This window comes from Perognathus longimembris, chromosome 6, assembly GCF_023159225.1.
Source record: "Perognathus longimembris pacificus isolate PPM17 chromosome 6, ASM2315922v1, whole genome shotgun sequence".
NCBI lineage: Eukaryota > Metazoa > Chordata > Mammalia > Rodentia > Heteromyidae > Perognathus > Perognathus longimembris.
The window spans coordinates 77,328,517-77,349,376 of record NC_063166.1 but is presented as its reverse complement, the minus strand read 5'-3'; the positions used below and the strand labels follow the sequence as shown (position 1 = coordinate 77,349,376).

Sequence of the window (20,860 nt, the reverse complement as noted above, 5' to 3'; positions counted from 1 at the left end):
CTCCACCATCCTCTCTGCACTGCCCGCCCAGACGCCAGCAGCCCTGGACTTTTCCTTGCAGTCTCTCTCCAGACCAGGAGAGGGGGCTGTGGCACGTTCTCAGGGAGTTCTGCTGCTTGTGTGAGAAGCTTCTTCATAGTATAAAAGGACTTCTCTGGAGTGAAATACTTGAAGCATTTATAGCTTTGAAAGTAACTGTGAAGCCAAAGCTAGAAGGCAAACGCATCCTTTTATTTAGGCAGAGTCCGTATGTGTACTCTAAAATCCACGATGAAACCTTAAGTTGTGAATAAGCAGCCAGTTCTCTACTAAGACTAAGGGAGACGACCATTTGACTAAGTCCACTCTGCCCAGACTGGCAGTGTTGCCGGGCAGAGCTCTCGGCCGCCCCATGGCCACCTCCTTTCTGAGCGCCACCACCAGGGGGCAGCCTTGAGCACGACCGGCTCCAGGCTTTGTGCTCCTGGCTGACAGATGAAATAATGCTTTTGGTGGGGAAACCAGGGAGTGAAGTAGTGTGATTTCTGGAGGAGCCAGCAGGGTGAGCACCCCAGTAATTCTACAGCCCTCGTGAGAGTGGAGTCTGGTCACTGCCCTGCTGTGGAGGACAGTGTAAGAGAAGTGACAGACCAGCGAGTGGGAGCAATCGGGAGTCTTGCAGGCCGATGGGGCGGGGTGGGGGGCGCTGTGTTTTCTTTGGGGGACAGGAGCAAGTCCCATCAGGACGTGCAAGCAGGTGCCTGGCCCCATCAAACCTCCATAGCATCCATTCATATGATAGTAAATCATACGGTGTTGATGTGGTATATTACCAATCATGACAAGGGTTCTTACAACTGAGTTGCATTTGATCAATATCTGGTTCCTGTTTTTTGGTTTTGTTTTTGTCAGCAGTGGGGTTTGAACTGAGAGCCTTGCACTTGCTTTGCTTTTTTGCTCATGGCTGGTGCTCTACCACTTGATCCCTGCCTCCAGCCCAGCTTTTTTTTTTTTTTGCTGGTTATTTCGGAGATGGAGTCTCGCAGACTTTTCTTCTCTGGGCTGGCTTCAAACTACAATGTTGCAGCTCTCAGTCTCCTGAGTTAGCCGGGATCGCTGGCTGGCACTTGTTTTACATTCCATGAGATAAAGGCTAAACTGTAGATGCACATCAATACGTTAAAGGGCCCTGACCATTTGATATACTATTACTTTGTAGTTATCCTTAGAGGAGTGAAGGGATTCCCCCTTGATTCTCCCACTGAGCTGGAACTCACCGGTTGTAGAACTGGGTGGAGGTGGGCTTTCTACCTCTCACCAGATCCATTCCAGGGGCCGGGGAGTCTGCACACCTGTCGAGGGGAACACAGAGTATGGCTGGAGCCCAGGGCCCAGCTCTGTGGGTGGGTGGAGGGCAGCCGAGCAGGCGTAAAGGCCACCCCCGCCTGCAGGAGTCGGGGCTGTCGGCGTGGATCGGAGGGAAGCTGCACCCGCTGGAGAGCATGCCCCCCATGCTGGCCGTCCTGCTGATCACCATCATCATCTCCTTCTTCACCGAGTTCGCCAGCAACACGGCTACCATCATCATCTTCCTGCCCGTCCTGGCAGAGCTGGTGAGGGTTCTTCTGGGGTTGGGGGAGGGGGCGGCTCCCCCCAGTCAGGGCCAAGGTCAGAATCTTCCCCCGTGTGCTGAGCTTCCTCCTTCCCGAGATGCACGGGACAGAACCAGCCGCCATCAACAAAGCACCGTGTGAAGGCCACCAAGCCCCTCCCTGCCGACTTTGGGCCCAGGGTTGCTGAGAGTTTTCTAAGGAGATGGATGTTCCATGTTGGGGTGAAGGCGAAGTCTCAGTTGACGTAGCTGCACAGGAGAACGTTGGGTACCAGGCAGGCTGACCCCCCCTCTCCCCCCAGCTTGCAGGATCTGGGCACTGTGTGGGAGGGGGCCTGTCCTGTGCACTTAGGGTGCCTAACAGCACCCCTAGCTTCTATTCCCAAGGCCAGTAGCTCCCTCTCGGCATCATGGCTCCAGGTGTTGCCCAATGCCCCCTGGGGTGTGACTCACACCTGGTTGAGAACTTCCGTTCTATAGGTCACCAGCATAGATGAGCTCAGGAGTTAGGGTGATTTATCCAGAACCTTCCTCCCCCTTTTCTACATGGGTGCTAGCAATCCTTGAGCACAGAAACTCAAGGACAGCCATGCAGCCCCCCATGTAAAGCCAGCCAAAGCCTGGCATCATTGAGAGACAAGGAGAGCAAGGAAGAGAACAGCACCACGCCGGTCCGGTCCCACAGGAAAGCAGCGGGGCAGTCCTGTAGCCAGAAAAAGCACCCAGCACTGTATGAAAAGAGCAATAAGTCACTGTAGGGTAGATTAAAAAACCTGCAGGGCCCGGCGGGCATGGGGAGCTCACAGAGCATGTCTGAATTAGGGCATTGTGGGACTCAAAACCATCCTGGGCATAAAAATTGATAATCCCAGCAGAAAAGTCCGCGAGACTCCTATCTCCAGCTAGCCAACAAGAAGGCAGGAGTGGAGCTCTGGCGTAAGTGGTGAGTGCAAGCCTTGAGTGGAAAAAGCCAAGCAAGAGTGAGGGGCCCAGAGTTCAAGCCTTGGAACACACACACACACACACACACACACACACACACACACACACACACACACACACACCCTATTGATTTGATGACCTTGTGATCCAGAGCTGATAAAACTAAAGCAGTGCTGGTGTCTGGGTGGCTCTGGGCTTTGGCAGCTGGTTTATGCATGGGTTTGTGGCCCAGGTCCCATTGCGTCCATAGGAGGTGCACTTTCTCACTGGAGAATCTCCATCGCAAGTGGCGACTGGTCTGGTTAGAAGTGTCCCCACGGACTTTTTGGCATGTTCAGACTGCTTCATCACCTGTCCCTGGCCTTCCTGGGCATCCTTGATTCCAACTAGAATAACAGATTGCAAATGGTGCTAGTTCTGAACAGCTCCCCACCCCCAGGTAGCTCCAGCTGTGGGCCCTTCTCATTGGACCCCCGCCTGGCTCCGAGAGAAATGGGGTGTGACTAGGTGGTAAGGAGAAGACAAGGGGACCCAGAGCCCCACCAGCTCTAAAAAGGACAACTTTTTCTAGAAAAGAGTCATGAAGGGGCTGGGAATATGGCCTCGTGGCAAGAGTGCTTGCCTCGTACACATGAAGCCCTGGGTTCGATTCCTTAGCACCACATATATAGAAAACAGCCAGAAGTGGCGCTGTGGCTCAAGTGGCAGAGTGCTAGCCTTGAGCAAAAAGAAGACAGGGACAGTGCTCAGGCCCTGAGTCCAAGGCCCAGGACTGGCAGAAGAAAAAAAAAAAAAAGACTCACGAAGGACAAATCATTCTCTTGGGTTTTGCTTCTCATCAAGATGAACACGCGGACAGTGGAGGTGGCTTTAGTGCAGCCGTTCCCTGGGAACCCAAACGCCCTGTCTGCGGTAAAATGCCTGAGTTGTGATCAGCACAACTTGTAGGTGAAATCTGTCACCAGGGCAAGGTGACAAGCGAGTGGCCCGGTGCCTACAGCCGCCCACACCGGACCCACAGGCATAGACTCTGGGAAATACCAGAAAGCAGCTGCCCCGAGCTGCCGGCATCGCTGCCACCCTGCCAGGCCCCAGTAGAAGCTGTCTGCCCGGCTCTCCTGGAGCTGTCAGGTTAGAACCCCGGCCCTGGGCCTGGGGTCCCTGGACAGGCACCAGCCTCCCCTGGGAACTGGCGGGTCCCGCGTGGACCTGCCACGCCAGCTCCTCTGGGCATCTGGGTTTTCTCTACCCTGCTCACGTGAAGAGAAAAGGTGGAGGCAAAGCTCCCCAGATGCTCCCTGAGAAAGCCATGCTGTCACTGACCTTGGAAACGTCTCTCTGTCTCCGCCCTCATCTGCCTCTCTCTCCACCTGTGCCTCGGCATTTGGGGCCATGTGTCTTGTCTCTTTCACCCTCCTCGTGTGTGTCTGTTGTCATCTGCCACTCTGCTCATCTCTAAGTCTTTGTCACTCTCTTTCTACCACCAATCCCTCTTGCTGTGATCTCTCTATGCACGTCTGTCTGTCCGTCTGGCTGGCTGGCTGCCTGGCTGGGTTTCTCCGGCCCAGGCCATCCGCCTGCGAGTTAACCCACTGTATCTGATGATTCCGGGCACCGTGGGCTGCTCCTACGCCTTCATGCTGCCCGTCTCCACGCCCCCCAACTCCATCGCCTTCGCCTCTGGACACCTGCTGGTCAAAGACATGGTAAGTGTAGGCATTTCCAGCCATGGCCTGCAAGGGGGGGGGGAGAGGGGTGCATCCCCACCTGACCCCCAACTCTGCTTAGACGGGCTCAGGAAATGCTGCCTGGTGAGCTCTTTCCAGAGCTTGCCCCGGGAACACGAGCCCAGCCCACTCTGGGCGCTGCTCTCCCCCTTGCTTATTTGGTCCCTGCCATTGGTCCAGAGTCTTTAGAAGGGCAGCAGACACACGGGGCCCTCGGAGTGGGCTCGGGGGCCTGGCCAGCTGATGTGCAGGACAGATAGAAGCCAAGGGCCGTGCCAGTGGTGGCCTGGTGTGGGTTTTAGCACAGCTGAGCCATTGACAGTCTGTTCCCTCTCCCCCAAATGCAGTTCCCTGCCTATTGGAGTCCTCCCTCTGCCTGCAGCCTCCTCCCTCCCCCTGCGTGGCTAGGCATGGGACCCCAGTAAGATAAATGGAGAAAGAAGAGATCTAGAGCAAGAGAGACATAGAGATGGCCCCGCAGCAGGGTCCTCGCAGGATGCATTCTGCGTTCCAGCCTCTGGGGGGCAGCAGTGCGGGAGGCCCAGCGGCCTCCCGGGCTCGGTGCTGTTGTGGGTAGAGGCAGTACCCAAGCCAGCACCGTTTACAAGTGATGTGAGTTCCAGTATTGCTAAGGGCGAGAAAAGAAAATATAGACATAGGGCGACGGGATGGGCGGGAATGGCTGAATCCTGATCCGGACAAGCTGTGGCCTTGACAGAAAAGGGCGCGAGGTGGGTGCCTGCAGCAGGCTCAACTGGTGCAAAGGCCCGGACGTGTGGAAAGAGGCAGGAGGCTGCCTGGGGCTGCGTGGAGCTGGACAGGCAGGGGGCCGAGTGCAGAATGCAGCGTGGAGGCAGTGTGTGGACCCAGTGGGGGACCCCAGAGAGCTCTTACGCTGTCTTTACAGGGCGTCTCTGGCTCCAGTCAGTGTTCCGTGGGTGGAGGGTGGGGTACGGAAGCCAAGAGGCTGTTGGGGGCCGGGGAGAAGTTGTTTAGTGAGGACAGCCACTAAACAGCATAGCATGGAAAGCCCCCAGGGGTGGGCTTGCGAGTTGCGGCAGGGTCCCTAGGGGCCCCTCCACCCAGGCAGCCAGTCTGGGAACAACACTTGCTCCCAAGGAGTTCTGATCTCGTTGCTAAAGTCACGTGAGAGCAGCGGCCAGGCTCCAGCGTGAAGAGAAGTTTGGCGCGAGGAGAATTGTGGGATTGGGGCCTCCCTGGTGGGGAGGCCGGAGGGGCGCTGAGCCTCTGGGCGCTTGCCGGCCGTGGGGAAGGCCGAGGAGGGCTAAAGGGACTTGCTTCCCGTGCGTGCACACTGGGGAGCAGTGAGCAGGGGGGCCAGGAACCAGCATGTGCAAGCCCTAAGCAGGCCGAGCCGTTCAAGCACGGGCCAGACGCTTTCCAGGAGAAATTCACAGCAGTCAAATGCGGCCTTACCCTGGCCTGCGGTGTGTGCGAGTGTGTGTGTGTGTGTGTGTACGTGCATTTGCACACGTGGGGATGGACGGGCACAGGCATGCATGCCCGTGACGTGTGTCTGTGCGCAGTTCAGGCATGGGGGAGGGATGTGGATGATCAAACCAGAGAGTCAGGTGCTGGGACTTTGGGCAAACTAAGTTCAAGTGCCAGGGACCGGGGGCTGGGAATATGGCCTAGTGGTAGTGTGCTCGCCTCCTATACACGAAGCCCTGGGTTCGATTCCTGAGCACCACATAAACAGAAAAAGCCAGAAGGGGTGCTGTGGCTCAAGTGGCAGAGTGCTAGCCTTGAGCAAAAAGAAGCCAGGGACAGTGCTCAGGCCCTGAGTCCACGCCCCAGGACTGGCAACAAAAACAAGTGCCAGGGACCTGGGGAAGCCAACTTCCCAGGGCCTCGGTTTCCTCTTTTGTGAGCGGGGCCGCAGGGGAAGCTTCCTGAGGTATCTTTCGGCTTTCAGGTGCGTGTGTGTGGCACCCAGAACCACGCAGTGAGTGGGGCACAGTGGCTCTCCGAGGCCGGGCCTCGGGCGGTGTATGACGGAAGGCCCTGCCCCATCTCCCCCCGCGGTGCTGTCGGTCAGTGGAGTCTCCCTGTCCCTGAGCAGCCAGGGTTTCCCGCCTTCGTAGCAGGCCAGGGCTGGCCGCTCCCTCAGCCCCGGCTCTTTGCAGGTGCGGACAGGCCTCCTGATGAACCTGATGGGCGTTCTGCTGCTCAGCCTGGCCATGAACACCTGGGCGCAGAGCATCTTCCAGCTGGGCGCCTTCCCCGACTGGGCCAACATTCACCCCGCGGCGAACGCCACAGCGCCGCCTCCCACCCTGGCCAACGACACAGTGCGGACACTCTGAGCCCTCCTGGGGGTCCCCCTGGGCCCCCCGAGTGCTGTCTCCATCCCTTGCTGCCAGGACCACACAGGATGATCAAGCAATGCTTTTCTGGAATCGAATATGCAGCAAGCAAGGTTGAGCCCCGGGGCCCAGCCAGGCCCCCCGGGCTCCCGGCCTGTGACGCCTTCTCTTTCTCTCTCCTGCGGTCTGAGGCTCAGGTGATCTCCCGGCTCCGCCTCTACCCGCCGCTCTGTGGTTAGGATGTAGGAGGAGCACAGCGCAACCACGCTGATCACACCTGTACTGGCAACGGGAGGCTGTCTGTCCCCAGAGGCCCAGGTCCCTTTTCGGACCCGTTGACACTTTTAGGTCCCCCGGAGAGGCCGTCTTGTCTCTAAGACAGCAGAGCCTCTGCAGCTGCAAAGCTGCGGACCAGATGTTGAGCAGCTCACCACCCAGGTGGCCTTTGTCCTCCTGTTCAGCTGTGGCCCCCGTGGGCCCCCGTGGGCCCCCATGGGCCCCCGTGGGACACGAGCTATGCAGAGCCCCCTCTCCTTACGGCTCTGGGCTCCCAGACACAGCAAGGAGGGGACGACAACTCTGGCCAGGAGGTTGCAGTATCTTCTCTCTGATTCAGTTTAGAATCATGTCAATAATAATTCTGGCATCTGGCTAAGCCGGGGTTCCAGCCACTGGCGGGGGACCCATATTCCCTCCAGCCAGGCCCCTCCGGCATGTGGCCTCAGGGGCTTCTGTCTCTGCCTTTCCACTCGACCCCCAGGGGCGAATGTGCTTAATTAGCCAAGGCTGGGGAGAGTGGGCAGGAGGGGAGTAGGGGGGTGGCTGGCACCCACCAGGGGATGAGCCTACCCTGTGGGATTCCCCACAGGCGATTCAGGGTCTCCCTGAAGCAAGGGGGTGGGGGGACCCCTGAAGCTGGAGCTCTGCTTCGGGCCCCGCATGAATCCCACCAGTCAGTATTAAATCCCACATTCAATGGTATCCCACAGGGACGGGGCGATGTCCTCAAATAGAAAAGCCACAGACTGGGCAGTGTCTGGTCATGATTTCAAACACTTCTGATCAAAACAGCTGTAAAATAAAGAACGTTGATTAACACCGGAGTGGAGAATCGTTGCCTCCCTGAACAAAAGAGAGTCTCAAAGTCCCAAATTCCTGGGCTAGGGGGCTCCTTCCTGCCTTTACCTCTCTCCTCTCCCACCTCAGGGCCTTTGCATGTGCTCTTCCTGGTACCCAAAACTCTGCTCCTAATACCAGGCCTGGTTGTCACCATAGCTTTATTTAAGTCCCAGCTGAGATGTCACCTCCAGGGAGAGGCTTCCCCGATCATCCTGTCCAAAACGTCACCCCCATTCCTCCCTGCCCTCGGTTTCCCTTCTTAGCATGTACGACAAGGAATCACTCAATTCCTTGTTATTAGTTTCCCTCCCACCACGAACTTGGTCTGGTTCAGCGGGGCAGTTCTACCCCAGGTAGGGTGCGTCAGAGGGCAATCTGGGATCTGTTCCCGTCTTTTTCCTGCATTCATCCCTCGAGCGTTTGTTCAGCACTCACTGAATGCTGGTCCGCTGACCCCACCCACGGGCCACTTAATGTGGCCGCCGCAGTAGCCGTGGGCAGGTGGACGCCTCTACGGCAGGGCCGAGTCACGGCTCTGGGGAAGAGGAAACGAAACTGGACCATGTGGGGGAATGACGCAGAGGCCAGGGCGGCCTGCGGGGCGCTCCTGACCCATGGGGGGGGGGGAGGGGGCTAGTGCAATGGCAGCCTCGAGGCTGGCAAAGCCAGGCTGCCCTGGGCGGGCGGCCGGTGGAGTCTGGAGTGTGGACGTCCAGTACGGGCCCAGCCACCTCCCTGACCATCCTCCCCCTCGCCCGGCTGGAAGGGAAGGGCTGCTTCCGGAGACAAGGTCAGTCTTCTACTCCATTCAGGCCTTGCGCTGATAGGATGAGGCCCCCCCTTGGTTCTGGAGCACGGTTTTCCTCGACTCCAAGTTCTTTTCTTTCTGGGTTGGGCTCCTCAAAAACATCGTTCACCGAAACATACAGAATAATGTTGGATCAGACACCTGGGTACCGCGGTTCAGCTGACTGGACACCTAAAATCTTCTACGTCACACTGACAGAAGCCAGAACACAAGGAGCTTTTGACGGGGCTCATCCGGGTCACAGCCCGGCCCAGGGCAGGGTGGAGGAGCCAGCTGGACAAACCCAGCACACGTGGCTTAGGGGACAGTGACAGCCCAGCTGGATGCCATGCCAGTCTGTCAGGATTTTGTTTGCCCTGCCCCCTGGGGGGGTGTATTTAAATCACTAAATGGTTGCTAATCTTTAAATTCAGGAAATGTCACCTGAAAGGATTTATTCTCATCTTGGAAAAGAAAACATGAGAGGATTCAACAACGGGGTGAAACTGTCCCCACTTGTTACTTAGCAACAACTGTTTGCAGCTGAGCTTTCTTCGCCACTCCTCATTGCTGTTCCCTTCTTCCCTCCACCCTGCACAGGCATTTGAACCTGTGACACCTGTGCTTTCTAATCTGGAAGGTGTTCTTGCCTCTACTTTTTTTCTTTTTTTTGGTCAGTTGTGGAACTGGAACTCAGGGTCTGGGCTCTGTCCCTGAGCTTCTTTGTGCTCAAGACTAGCGTTCTACCACTTGAGCCACAGCGCCACTTCCAGTTTTTGAGCGGCTCATCAGAGAGAAAAGTCTCACGGGGACTTTCCTGCCCAAAATGGCTTCAAACCTCCATCCTCAGATCTCAGCCTCCTAGCTGGGATTACAGGCGTGAGCCATCAGCACCTGGCCTTGGTCCCTACTTCTCATGGCCCGAGACAGCTCCTACTGTAATGGGGAACGTTGTCCACATCTCCCCATCGCACACCTGCTCTGTGCGGGGCAGTGAATGTGACAGGTGTATCCACGTGAGTTGAAAAACAAAATACCCTAGAATCACTGCTGTCTGTGCTCACATGGTGACAGAGTAAGGCTTGGGATGCGTTTGGCAGTGCTGGCCGTGTAGAAGCTTCTGGCAGCTTCTCTGGGCCCTCCAATGGGCTGCCCGGGTCACACTCTCCACCCGCCGTGACTCCGGGGCTCCGAGGCCCCTGACTTCCTCTCTGTCTCGTGGCTCTGAGTCCCACGCCCTGAAATTCCCCTCCCTCCGTGAAGCTGGTTCTAATTCTGGCACTGCGGAGCCCCTCGGGATGCGTGGGCTTCGAGGTCAGGCCAGCCCGGGCGGGCAGAGGCGGTACCCAGCGAGGCCCCGGTGCTCCCCGATCCACATCCTGTGAGCCGCCAGGACTGCCCGCGTGAACCCCAGCCGCTGGCTCCCTGGAGCCCCCGAAGAACCGCGCAAATGCCAGCCTCCTCTTCTGCCCGGCTTAGTGCCCTACTGTGCCCTGGGTGATGGGGTGGGAGGGGGGACAGGGAAGCCTGAGCAGGCAAAGCCTGGGAGCCAGGGCTCACTGCCCCCGCCCCCCTCCCCAGGTAGCCCAGCGAGAGGGAGCACTCTGCATTCCTTCACGCACCCCTCACACAAAGCCTAGGAAGAAAGTACCAATTCTCACTACTGCACTTGAGGCGGGAGTTCAGAGACAGACAGTGTCTGGCTCAAGGTCACACAGCATGGCACTTAGCAAAGCTGGCATTTGGGTTCCAGTGGGGGGGAAGGCTGTGATTGAGGCCGGATGCCCCCCCACTGCTAGACATGGAGCCCGCAGGCCCACTGCAGATTCACACAGGTTATAAGCTTGTACCTCACCTAGCTGGGGCCTGCACACCCCTGAAGACAAGCAGCGTCCTCTTTGGTTCTTCCTGTCTTGCTTTTCTTCCTAGCTTTAACGTCTTGGACGTTTTCGTGTGCTGGGGGGACTGATGGCATCTGTGGGGGAACTGGACAGGGCGGTTCCGGGTCTCCGTCCTCGGCTGCGGTGGAGCCGCGGTGTCTCCAGGGTCTGCGCCAGGCCGGGCCCTCCCCGCGCTGCTACCCCTGTGCTGGGCTGTGCCACGCGTGGCTTTGCCTCCGTGTGCCTGGTCCTCGTGGCTTCCCGCGGGGACTCGGGCCCTCTGAGGGTCTAGCCACACGTGTCCTCTCTGCAGGCCAGCAGACGCCCTTATAGGGAAGGGCGGGTGGAATGCCCTGGCTGTGCCCCGCCGGGGAGGCCCATCCTTTGTGTGTGGAGAATATGGGGGCTCAGGAGAGGCCCCCTGGGGGGTCAGAGTCCCCCCCCCCCACAGACTGTGAGAGACAGAGGTGTTGAGGGACATCTCTGCGTTCCAGGTGGGGGGTGGACCAGCCCGGAAGTGGGCGTGCAGGGCAGTGATGGCGGGAACTTTTACATTTATTGAGCACCCACTGTTTGCAGTGCCGTGTAGTTCTGAGGTGATCACAGGACTGTGAATTTTGCCTCCACAACGTGGGACAGGAGGCTGAGCATCCTGGCCGTCGCTCACCTGGGTCTCAGCGGGAGTCTGGATGTGTCCCGTGGGTGCTTGGCCCTCCCCACCCCTCCCCACCCCCACCTGAAGTCAGGGATGCTTGTGTTCCCCTTGGGTACAAGTGCAGAAGGGAGAGGCAGAGCGCGCAGAGCCAGGCTCTTAGTCTCTGGGAACACCTTCCTGCGGTCCAGATCCCAGAAAGCTCCTCCCCGCCACACCTCTGGGAGGGGACTGGGAAGAGGCGGCTCCCCCACTCCCCGGGAGGGAGGTGGGCCTCAAGCGGGCGGAGCCAGGCAGCCAGGAGCGCTCCCTCAAAGAGGGGGAAGGCAGAAGCCACAAGACTTCAGGAGGCTCAGCGATTGCCCCACTCTCGTTCCACCTGCCCCGCTGCCGGAGACCACCCATCCGAGACCCTCTCCAGGAGACATGAGGAGCCCCTGTGGAGCTGCCCAGGGCCTCATCAGGAGCAGGTGGGTCTGGAACAGGGGCATGGAGGGTCACGGGCCAGAGAAAGGCAGCAGTCTGCTGCCCAAGCCTCAAGCTCTGCCATTCCTGGCTGCGTGACCTGGGGCGACCCCTCACCTCTCTGACCCTCGGTTTCCCCCTCTGTGAAATGGGAATGATAGCAATGTCCCAGGCAACGGTAGGCATGAGAAAATGCGTGCACGGGGCGTGGCTCAAAGGAAGCATGGGCTGGGCAGCAGCTGGTGTCCTTGCCAGTTACACACCCAGCATAGAATGCAGCACCCAGCATGGCGGGTACTGACTTTTAGTTCTTAAATTGTCTGTACCAGTGGCTACTAGTTTCGTAGCTACCTTGTTCTGAATACTAACTATACAGCGGGGCAGGCATTTAGTTTCACATCCAAATGCATTCGAGTTCAGGTGTGGGGTGCTGGAAGTGGTACCCCTATCAGGGTGCCTAAGACAAGACCCCCAAATCCAGCATCTTGCTCTCCCCCCTTGGTTGTCCTTCTGAAGTGACACCACCAGGAAGGCTTCATTTGTTCCTGCGTCGCCAATGGCTAGTCCATCGTAGTAACTAAATAAAACAATTTTGGTGCCAGTACTGGGACTTGACCTCAGGGCCTAAGCACTGGCCTTAAGCACATAAGGCTGGTGCTCTGCCACTTGAGCCACAGCTCCACTTCTGGCTTTTTGATGCTTAATTCTAGATAAGAGTCTCAAGGATGTTCCTTGCTGGGCTGGCTTTGAATTGTGATCTCAGCCTCCTGAGTAGCTAGGATTACAGGCCTGAGCCACTCGTGCCTGGTTTATAGGTTTGTTAAATGAACAAATCTAAGGACAATAGAGTAAGAGAAGTTCCCCCAAAGGCCAGTTGATCCACCTTCCTTGCCTGTAATTTACAGACACGGAGACCTTAAAGAAGGAAATGGGAGCTTGGCACGGTGGCTCCACCTGTAATCCCAGCTAGTCGGGAGGTAGAGACAGAAGGATCAAGAGTTCAAGGCCAGCCCAGGCAAAAGTAGCATAAGACTGTGTCTTCTAGATAAAATAAAAAACAAAAGGCCTGAGGGCATAGTTCATGTGATTGAGAGCTTACATGGCAAATACAAGGTCCTGGGTTCTATCCTCAGCAGAAAGAGAGAAAGAAAGAGAGAGGGGGGGTGGTAGGAAGGGAGGGAGGGAAAGGAAGGGAGGGAGGGAGGGAGGGAGGGAGGGAGGGAGGGAAGGAGGGAGGGAGGGAGGGAGGAAGGAAGGAGAGGAGTGAAAGGAAAAGTCTAGGGTGACACACTGAACTACAAGCACAATGAATTCCAGAGAAATTGTTTTGTTCTGCCTCTGGCTATTTCTGTCTCTCTCCTCCTCCTCCTCCTCCCCCTCCCTTCTTCCTCCTCCCCCTCCCCCTCTCCTCCCCCCTCCTCCTCCTCCCCTTCCTCCTCCTCCTCCTCTCCCTCTTCTCTTCCTCCCCCACCCCCCTCATCTGTGCATCTCACTCCATGACTTATTTTATTGTTCTAGAAGGACTGCTCATGTGTTGTGGCAGCCCAGATAACCAAATTCACATGCTAGAGAACTCTGCATAGCCCTGGGCCCTTGCTTCACAACCCCTGAGAGAATAATCCCAGGGAAGGCTCTGATTGGTTCATCTGTCATGTGGAAAGGGATGGTTCCCTCTGATTGGTTTACTTATGTCATGTGGCTAGGGGATGGGTATCTCTGATTGGCCCACCTGGAGAGTGTGCCTTCCCTGCTAAGAGCCTGCTAAAACAGTCTCCGATTTTGCCCCGCAGGGAGAGTGAGGAGACACCTCATCCTCTTGACAGAGGGTCCCCCTTATTTCCTTGTATGCAGGTGGAGATTCTGGCACTCGGGGATACGCAAAGTGCTTGTCACTTTGCAGGCTGCGTGGGAGGCCTTCTCCCAGCCTGTCCCAGCCAGCTGTGGCCAGCTGCTCACCCAGCTCCTCCTCTGTGGACCGCTGGCTGTGGCTGCCACAGGGCTGGTTCATCGTTGGCTGGTCTCCTCTCAGCTTTACCCTCTGGGACCCTCAGCTGCGGTGACTACTGTCTGCGGCCTCCTGGTCTTCCTCAGCCTGGGCCTGATGCCCCCAGTCCGCTGCCTGTTTGCGCTTAGTGTGCCCACACTGGGCACAGAACAGGGCCGCCGGCTTCTCCTGTCCTACAGTGCTACCACCCTGGCCATGGCCGTGGTGCCGAATGTGCTGGCCAATGTGGGCGCAATGGGGCGGGTGCTGAGGTGTGTCACCGAGGGCTCCCTGGAGAGTCTGCTCAATACCACGCACCAGCTGCATGCAGCGTCCAGGACTCTGGGCCCCACAGGCCAGGCCAGCAGCCGGGGACTGACGATGGAGGTCCAGGGCAATGGCTCTGCCATCCGCCTTCATATGCTCGGGGCCACTCAGCAGGTCCTGGAGGACTTTTCTGGCCTGGAATCCTTGGCCCGGGCAGCAGCTCTGGGGATCCAGTGGTTGGCCACGGGCCTGTTTATTCTAGGCCTCTTGCTGGAGTCGGCCTGGTACCTCCATCGCTACCTGACGGACCTGCAGTTTGACAATATCTATGCCACTCGGCAGCTGGCTCAGCAGCTGGCACAAGCCAGAGCCACACATCTGCTGGCCCGCCCGCCCTCCTGGCTGCTGCAGACAGCCCAGCCCAAGCTGTCCCAGGAGGAGCTGCTGAGCTGTGTGCTGAGGCTGGGGCTGCTGGGGCTGCTTGTGGTGGCCACAGCCGTGACGGTGGCCACAGACCACGTGGCATTTCTCCTGGCACAGGCGGCTGTGGGTTGGGCCCAGAAGTTGCCCATTGTGCCCGTCACGCTTACAGTCAACTATGATGTAAGTACACAGAGGAGGAGGACCTGGGGTCATTCCCTAGAAGCGGGGGCAGGGTGTGTTACCCCTTGACTTGTGGCTAAAGGTTGCTTGTCTCCTCGGTGGCAGCCCTTGGAACAGCCAGGGGGCCCCGGGCACTGGTAGACATTGTGGGGAACCCACCCCCCACACAACAGTGGTGAAGTGAGCTTTCTTTCCGTCCCCTGTTTCAACCTTCAAGTTGCTTGCCTCAAGGCCAAGGTCAAGTAGCAAAATGTCCTAGCCTCATTTCCCTCATTGTAGTAATTAATCCTCCTTACCCAGGAAGGCTCTAGAGACTGTGAAACTATAAATAACATCCCCCCCAAATGACTTGGTTTCCCAGCACATTACACTAATGACTTACTACCAGTGGCATAATTACTAACAGTTCACCTGTGATCTGTCAGGCTGGATATAAGGCTTAGCAATGGTCTGGAACAGGATTTGGCTACCTATGACTCTCCCACCAATTCCAACTTGCTATTAGTTTTGTAAATAAAGTTTTATTGGAACACAGCCTTCCATCTATTTTTGTATTATCTGGGCTGCTCTACAAAGGCACAGCAAGGGAGTTCCAGCAAGGATCAGATGGCCTACACAACTTAAAATATTTACTATTTGCATAGCAATATATAAAATAGTTACCAACAGCTTACTGTAGGATGTGTTTACTCTCAGGCCAAGATTTGTGTTTTTCAATCTTTCGTTGAAATCTTTTCACTTGCGAGATCTCACACTGAAGTTCACTTCATGAAATGTACATCAAAGAATTGGATCCTGCCCTATAATACTAATGATGTATTTATCAAAGTACTTTTGATATCTAGGATGTTTTCTTTTAAACTGCACAAAATCAAGTCAACCAGAATGTAGGTGTCCATGGCTAGATTTATTTATTTTTTTAAATGAAAGAAAGTAGACTAGAAAATTAGAGTTTATTGTGGTAAGGGAAACATTTTGTGAATTTTTTCTCTGATCACAATGCATGTGCCTCGCTGCTTTCCATAGGCCACAGGAACGAAGTGTGTGTGTCAGGTGACATTCCTATGTCCCCTGATTGGTTCAAATTCATCAAGCCTAACACGCCCCCATTCCAAGTCACCCTATCTTTTTGTACATTGTTAAGAGAGTAAGAGCTGCGTGTCCATCCTTAATGGATACTCACTTCTCACTTCCTACCTCAGTTGTGATCACAGAAAGGAGTTCACTTAGCACTTAACACACATTTAGTTGGTCATGTCTCGTGGGCACACAAGATAATCAGGGCATTGGTTCATTGATTGTCCTATGCCTTGCTCCAGATCAAGCCCAGAGCTTCTGAGTGACTTGGGCCCAGTTGTCAAGGCTGAGCCTGGGGGCTCATCCATCATCTCTCCAGCATTTGATCTCAGCTCTGGGTTATCAGCTTTGCAAGGGTCGGTGCTGGCCCTCTCTGATCCTTTGAGAAAACATAAGTGGGCTAGACCCACTCCTCCATGCCCCGCGATCTTCTTCCTCTCCCAAAGTAGAAGTTCCTCCTCCCTCTTACTGAACCCCCTGGGGCATGGCCGGCTGGCCTTGGGCACATGGGTTAGTGACTCAGCATGACTCAGTCCTGTCCTTCCATGAAATCCCTTTGTAGGTTGTTGCTTGGCAAGAAATTATGGGCCAATGGTCACCCATCCCACAGGGTCACCCCTCAACAATGACTGCTTGCAGGGCACTGGCGCTCATGCCTGTCATCCTAGCTACTCCTACTGAGATCTGAGAATTGCAGTTCCAAGACAGCCCAGGCAGGAAAGTCGGTGAGACCCTTACCTCCAATGAACCACAAAAAAGCTGGAAGTGGAGCTGTGGCTCCAGTGGTAGAATGCCAGCTTTCAGTGAAAAAGGTAAAGGACAATAACCAGGCCTCAGGTTTAAGCTCTGGGAGCAGCCCTGCCCCCTTAAAAAAAAAAAAAAAGACTACTTGTTTCACTCTCTCTACAGTCAAGGATTTCACTGGCCATGAGAACCCTTCACTTCCAGACCAGAATTTGTTGAATGATGATGTTTTTGGAAAGGCCGGCTGCCCTCAGACCCACAATGCAGGCACAGGTCCACTGGCTGGGCCCCCGGAAGCACTTCCATCCAAGTCCTGCTGACCTCAAGACCTTGCCTGATCCCAAAGACAGGAAAAAGTGGCAAAGTTTGAGTCTCACATTTCAATTGCCACGATGAAGCTAGGAGACCAGCATGACCATCCCCCCATTTACAGAGGAGGATACAGAGGCTCGGAAGCACTACGTAGAACATCTCGCTTCTGATTTTAAATAGAGGGAAAGCATCTTCATGAGCGCCTGAAAGTACAGTTTTCGGGTCCCCGGCTGTGTCTTACGCCAACAGACTGGTACTGAAGTCCTGTGGTTCCCCTCCGTCCTTGCATCTCTCTGCACTCCATTCTTCCTCACTCTCGTGAACCTTAGCAACTGCATGGCCTAACTCTTAAGGAGCAGGACGGTAAGGGCCGCCTAGCCGGGGACAACCTCTGAGTTGGCCACATTGACTCTACGGTGTGGTTCTGTTTTGTCTCGAGCTCAGGTGCTCCCCCGTTTGAGCCACAACCCTATCCCTTTTGGGGATAGGGTCTCACTTTTCACCCAGGCTGGCTTGGCAGCTAGGACGACACCAGCCCATCCTCTTCTGTTGAAATGGGGTTTTCTCGCCTACTTCTCCCACCCCCACCCCCACCCTGCCCCCCACGGGGCTGGAAAGGCACACCCCAGCACCTCCACATTTTGAGTAGCTAGGATTATAGGCGTGAGCAGGATGCCCACCGCCCCGCCCCCCATTAAATGAGACTTGGAATGGCCTCAGCCTGGAGGGCTGAGTGGGATGCGAGAGTGAAGGGCTGAGTGAATGCCCAGAGCATGAACTGGTTTCCTCTATAATATGGAAGCTGCAATAGCAATTAATAATAATAACAATAAACATTAGTGTGGTGTTTGTCATTTTTACAAACGAGCTGGTTTCCTCTTCAACCCCATTTGGTCCTCCTTCAACTCGTTTTTTTAAAAATTTAATTTATTTATTAATTGAACACAAATTTTTTTTGACCAGGTGTTGTGCAAAAAGGGTACCGTTACATAGTAGGGCAGTGTGTACATTTCTTGTGATATCTTACACCCTGTTTTTCTTTCCCTTCTCTAGGTCAGGTAGATATATATACAATACACAGTGTACCAAGAACATATACAGTAGCCACGTGGCCTATGCCCAAGAAAATTCGCCTAGGGCTTTAAATGTAATGTCGATATTAGACAATATGTCGACAGTAGTCTTATATGAACGTGCATACATAGCTTTTGAGCTATTGTATTCCACTGAGTGGTCAATTTTTGACCTTTATATGTTGAGTAGTTGTTTGGTTTTAGTTACATACTGTTGGGTCGCTGCCACAATCCTGTGGGAAATACCATTTGACAAGCAGTTTTTGGTTTCACAGACCTGGTCTCTACTGTCTCTCCGCCACCCCATCTTAACAGTCATATAACAGAGAGATCATGCCCCTTTGTTTTCTGTGTTCTAGGCTTGTCTCGCTCAACATTATTTGTTCAAGTTCTGACCATTTCCCTGTGAATACCAATATTTCACCATTCCTAATCGCTATGTAGTATTCTATTGTGTATAGGTACCTCCTTCAACTCTTGGCGGCGGGTTAATTCTCTACCTATTTTGCAGGCCAGGGTAAGGGACGTGGGGTCCTTGGCCCCGCGAGCCCTGCTGGTGGGGGGCCGCCGGAAAGCGCGGCTGGGGGCCCGGCTGCTGACGGCAACCTTCCTTTCTCCTTTCTGAAGGCAGCATACACCGTCCTGGGCTTCCTCCCCTTCCTCTTCAACCGGCCTGTGCCCCAGAGCCCCTGGGTCTCTACACGCGGATCCTACCAGTGGGAGCTGCGCCTCACCTCCCGCCGCTGCCCGCTGCTGCCCGCCCAGCACCCCCGCGCCGCAGGCCCGCTGGCAGCCTGTGCCCTGCAGCTCCTGGCGGGGGGCACGGTGCTGCTGCGCGCCTACGCCCGGCGCCTGCGGCACAGCATCGCTGCCTCCTTCTTCCCAGCTCAGGAGGCCCGACGGGCCCAACGCCTGCACGCTCGGCTCCAGCGAAGGTACAGCCGGCTGCTGCCCCTGGGGGCTCCTTCCTGTCCCCAGACTCCCCCTCCTAGAAGAACTTGGAGTGGTGGGGCAGGGCCCAGAGTCTGGCACCGATCTGAGTGGTAACGCTGGCCTTTCTGCCGCCATGGACGACCTCTCTCAACCTCAGACTCCACATCTGCCAATACCTGGGGCCCAAGCCCAGTGCTGATGGCACGGGCCTGCAATCTTAGCTCCTCAAGATCCTGGGATCTGAGGATCGTGATTTGTTGTACAAATAATACTGGAATCCTTCTTTAAAAAAAAAATCAGAGCACGACAGATAATAATAGCTTGTGCTGGTTGAATGCTGGTTGTGTCTCACCACAGGCCCAGGAGCAATGGCGTCCGCTGATGCATTGTTTCCATCTTTAAACAATTTCAGCCATTTACACATGGTAATGAAAACTGACTAACAGTGGGGTGAGGGGGGAGGAAGGGAGTGACTGACCCTTTCCGTGGTCACTGAGTAAATCTAACCACAGCATAATGTTTACCTTCCTCAAACCTCACCCCCTGCATCCCTCTACTAAGCAGGGAAGGGGGGGGGAGGGTCCTGTCCCTCCCAGCACAGCCTGTAGGCGTGTGTGGAAGCTCAGTTGCACAGCTGTGTCTGAGGCTGCCTATTTCCCTGCATCCCCGTTGGCTTGGTCAACGGCCAATCCTACTCATGATTCACCTGCTCCAGGACGACCTCCTTGACCTGCACACGGTACAATGGAAAACACACGCACTTGGGAATCCCCTGGGTTAAGCTGAAAGTCCCAGCCCTCAACGCAGTCGCTTTCTAGGTAACTCCAATTTTTGAACTCAACTTCTGAATCCTGATTTTCTTTTTTTTTTTTTTTTTTTTTTTTTTTTTTTTTTGGCCAGTCCTGGGCCTTGGACTCAGGGCCTAAGCACTGTCCCTGGCTTCTTCCCGCTCAAGGCAAGCACTCTGCCACTTGAGCCACAGCGCCGCTTCTGGCCGTTTTCTTTATATGTGGTGCTGGGGAATCGAACCTAGGGCCTCGTGTATCCGAGGCAGGCACTCTTGCCACTAGGCTATATCCCCAGCCCTGAATCCTGATTTTCCATCTACAAGGTGGGAATTGGAAAGATACTTGTTATGGTTTCGCTATGAGATGGCCTTCAAAGACTCACACGCTGAAAAGGCCTGCTCCCCGGGGCAGAGGCCTTCAGAGGTGGAGGCAAAACCTCCTGACTAAGAAATCCTAGTTCGCCAAATTGTTGTGACGATTAAGTAAGGCAAATTTGTGTTTTCCACGTGCCTCCTAATCTACTTTTCCTTCTTAGATGTCTGAATTTCGTTTTCTTCCTGCCATTAAGACTGATGTTGAGGGGGGAAAAGGCTAATTTGGGGGTCTGGAATGTGGAAACTGCACCATACACTGGCAGACAGGAAGGGGAGTGGAGAACTTTTTAAGCTGTGAAGAGAAGTCCAGGGAGACAAACACGACTGGGGTGAAGAATCTGTCCATCCTTGAGAAGAAACCAGTGTTTCCACCCCACCTATGACTGAGCCCATGAATAGGAGCTGATGATAGAGATACTCACAGAGCTCAGGTACCCTGGGAAGAACCCCTGTGTGGGGCACACTGGTGATGGTCTAGTCAACACATTGCCTGCCACACCCAGACTTCTTTCTTTCTTTCTTTCTTTTTTGCCAGTCCTGGGCCTTGAACTCAGGGCCTGAGCACTGTCCCTGGCTTCTTTTTGCTCAAGGCTAGCACTCTGCCACTCGAGCCACAGCGACACTTCTGGCCATTTTCTATATATGTGGTGCTGGGGAATTGAACCCAGGGCTTCATGCATATGAGGCGAGCACTCTTGCCACTAGGCCATATTCCCAGCCCCTCAGACTTATTTCTTAATGGCTTCCCAGGGTAAAGATAGGAAACTTCCAAGTCTCACCCTCCCCACATCCCTTGCAGCTAAGTCTCTGTCTTGTGACCCAATCCTGGGTGATGGAACCTGATGGGAAGTCTTCTGGAAAAACAATGTTTTGTCTTTATCCCTGATAAAGAGATATATAAGGAGAAATTATCTTTGATGTTTGAAACATAATTTCAACTGGATTTTGATGACAAAGCCTAACAAGCTAAGGATAGATGCGTGGTGATACAGGAGGAGGCTGAGCAGGGGTGGCTCGGAGGAACTGGAATGCATGACTTGGGCTCATGAACAGAAAAACCATGAGGCGGCTCCATTAAAGACCAGCTTTGAATTCAGCACCAGGGGACCAGGACAGCTCCCAGGGTTCTACTAAGAGATTTCTTCTAGCCTTAAATGGAGGTGGAATTTCTAGGCCAGAGTTTCTTTCTTTTTTTTTTTTTGCCAGTCCTGAGCC

At 55.1% G+C, this 20,860-nt stretch overlaps 2 protein-coding genes across 4 annotated transcripts in view; both read left to right on the top strand.

Annotated features, from left to right (window-relative positions):
* Slc13a3 (solute carrier family 13 member 3) overlaps positions 1 to 7,687 on the top strand; it is a 50,743-nt gene extending 43,056 nt beyond the window's left edge. Inside the window, exons 11-13 of one of the 3 annotated variants that reach the window (XM_048349554.1) lie at positions 1,431 to 1,592; positions 4,102 to 4,239; positions 6,408 to 7,687. In XM_048349554.1, coding sequence (XP_048205511.1) covers positions 1,431 to 1,592; positions 4,102 to 4,239; positions 6,408 to 6,587 — 480 coding nt within the window. In that variant the 3' untranslated portion in view covers positions 6,588 to 7,687. The other 2 variants (XM_048349555.1, XM_048349556.1) reach the window with 2 other exon arrangements.
* Positions 7,688 to 11,281: 3,594 nt separating this feature from the next.
* Positions 11,282 to 19,331, top strand: LOC125352400 (osteoclast stimulatory transmembrane protein). The gene is made up of 3 exons (XM_048347488.1): positions 11,282 to 11,495; positions 13,342 to 14,344; positions 18,178 to 19,331. Exons 1-3 carry the CDS (start codon positions 11,452 to 11,454, stop codon positions 18,595 to 18,597), a joined length of 1,467 nt encoding a protein of 488 aa, XP_048203445.1. The 5' UTR covers positions 11,282 to 11,451; the 3' UTR covers positions 18,598 to 19,331.
* Positions 19,332 to 20,860: the final 1,529 nt, after the last annotated feature.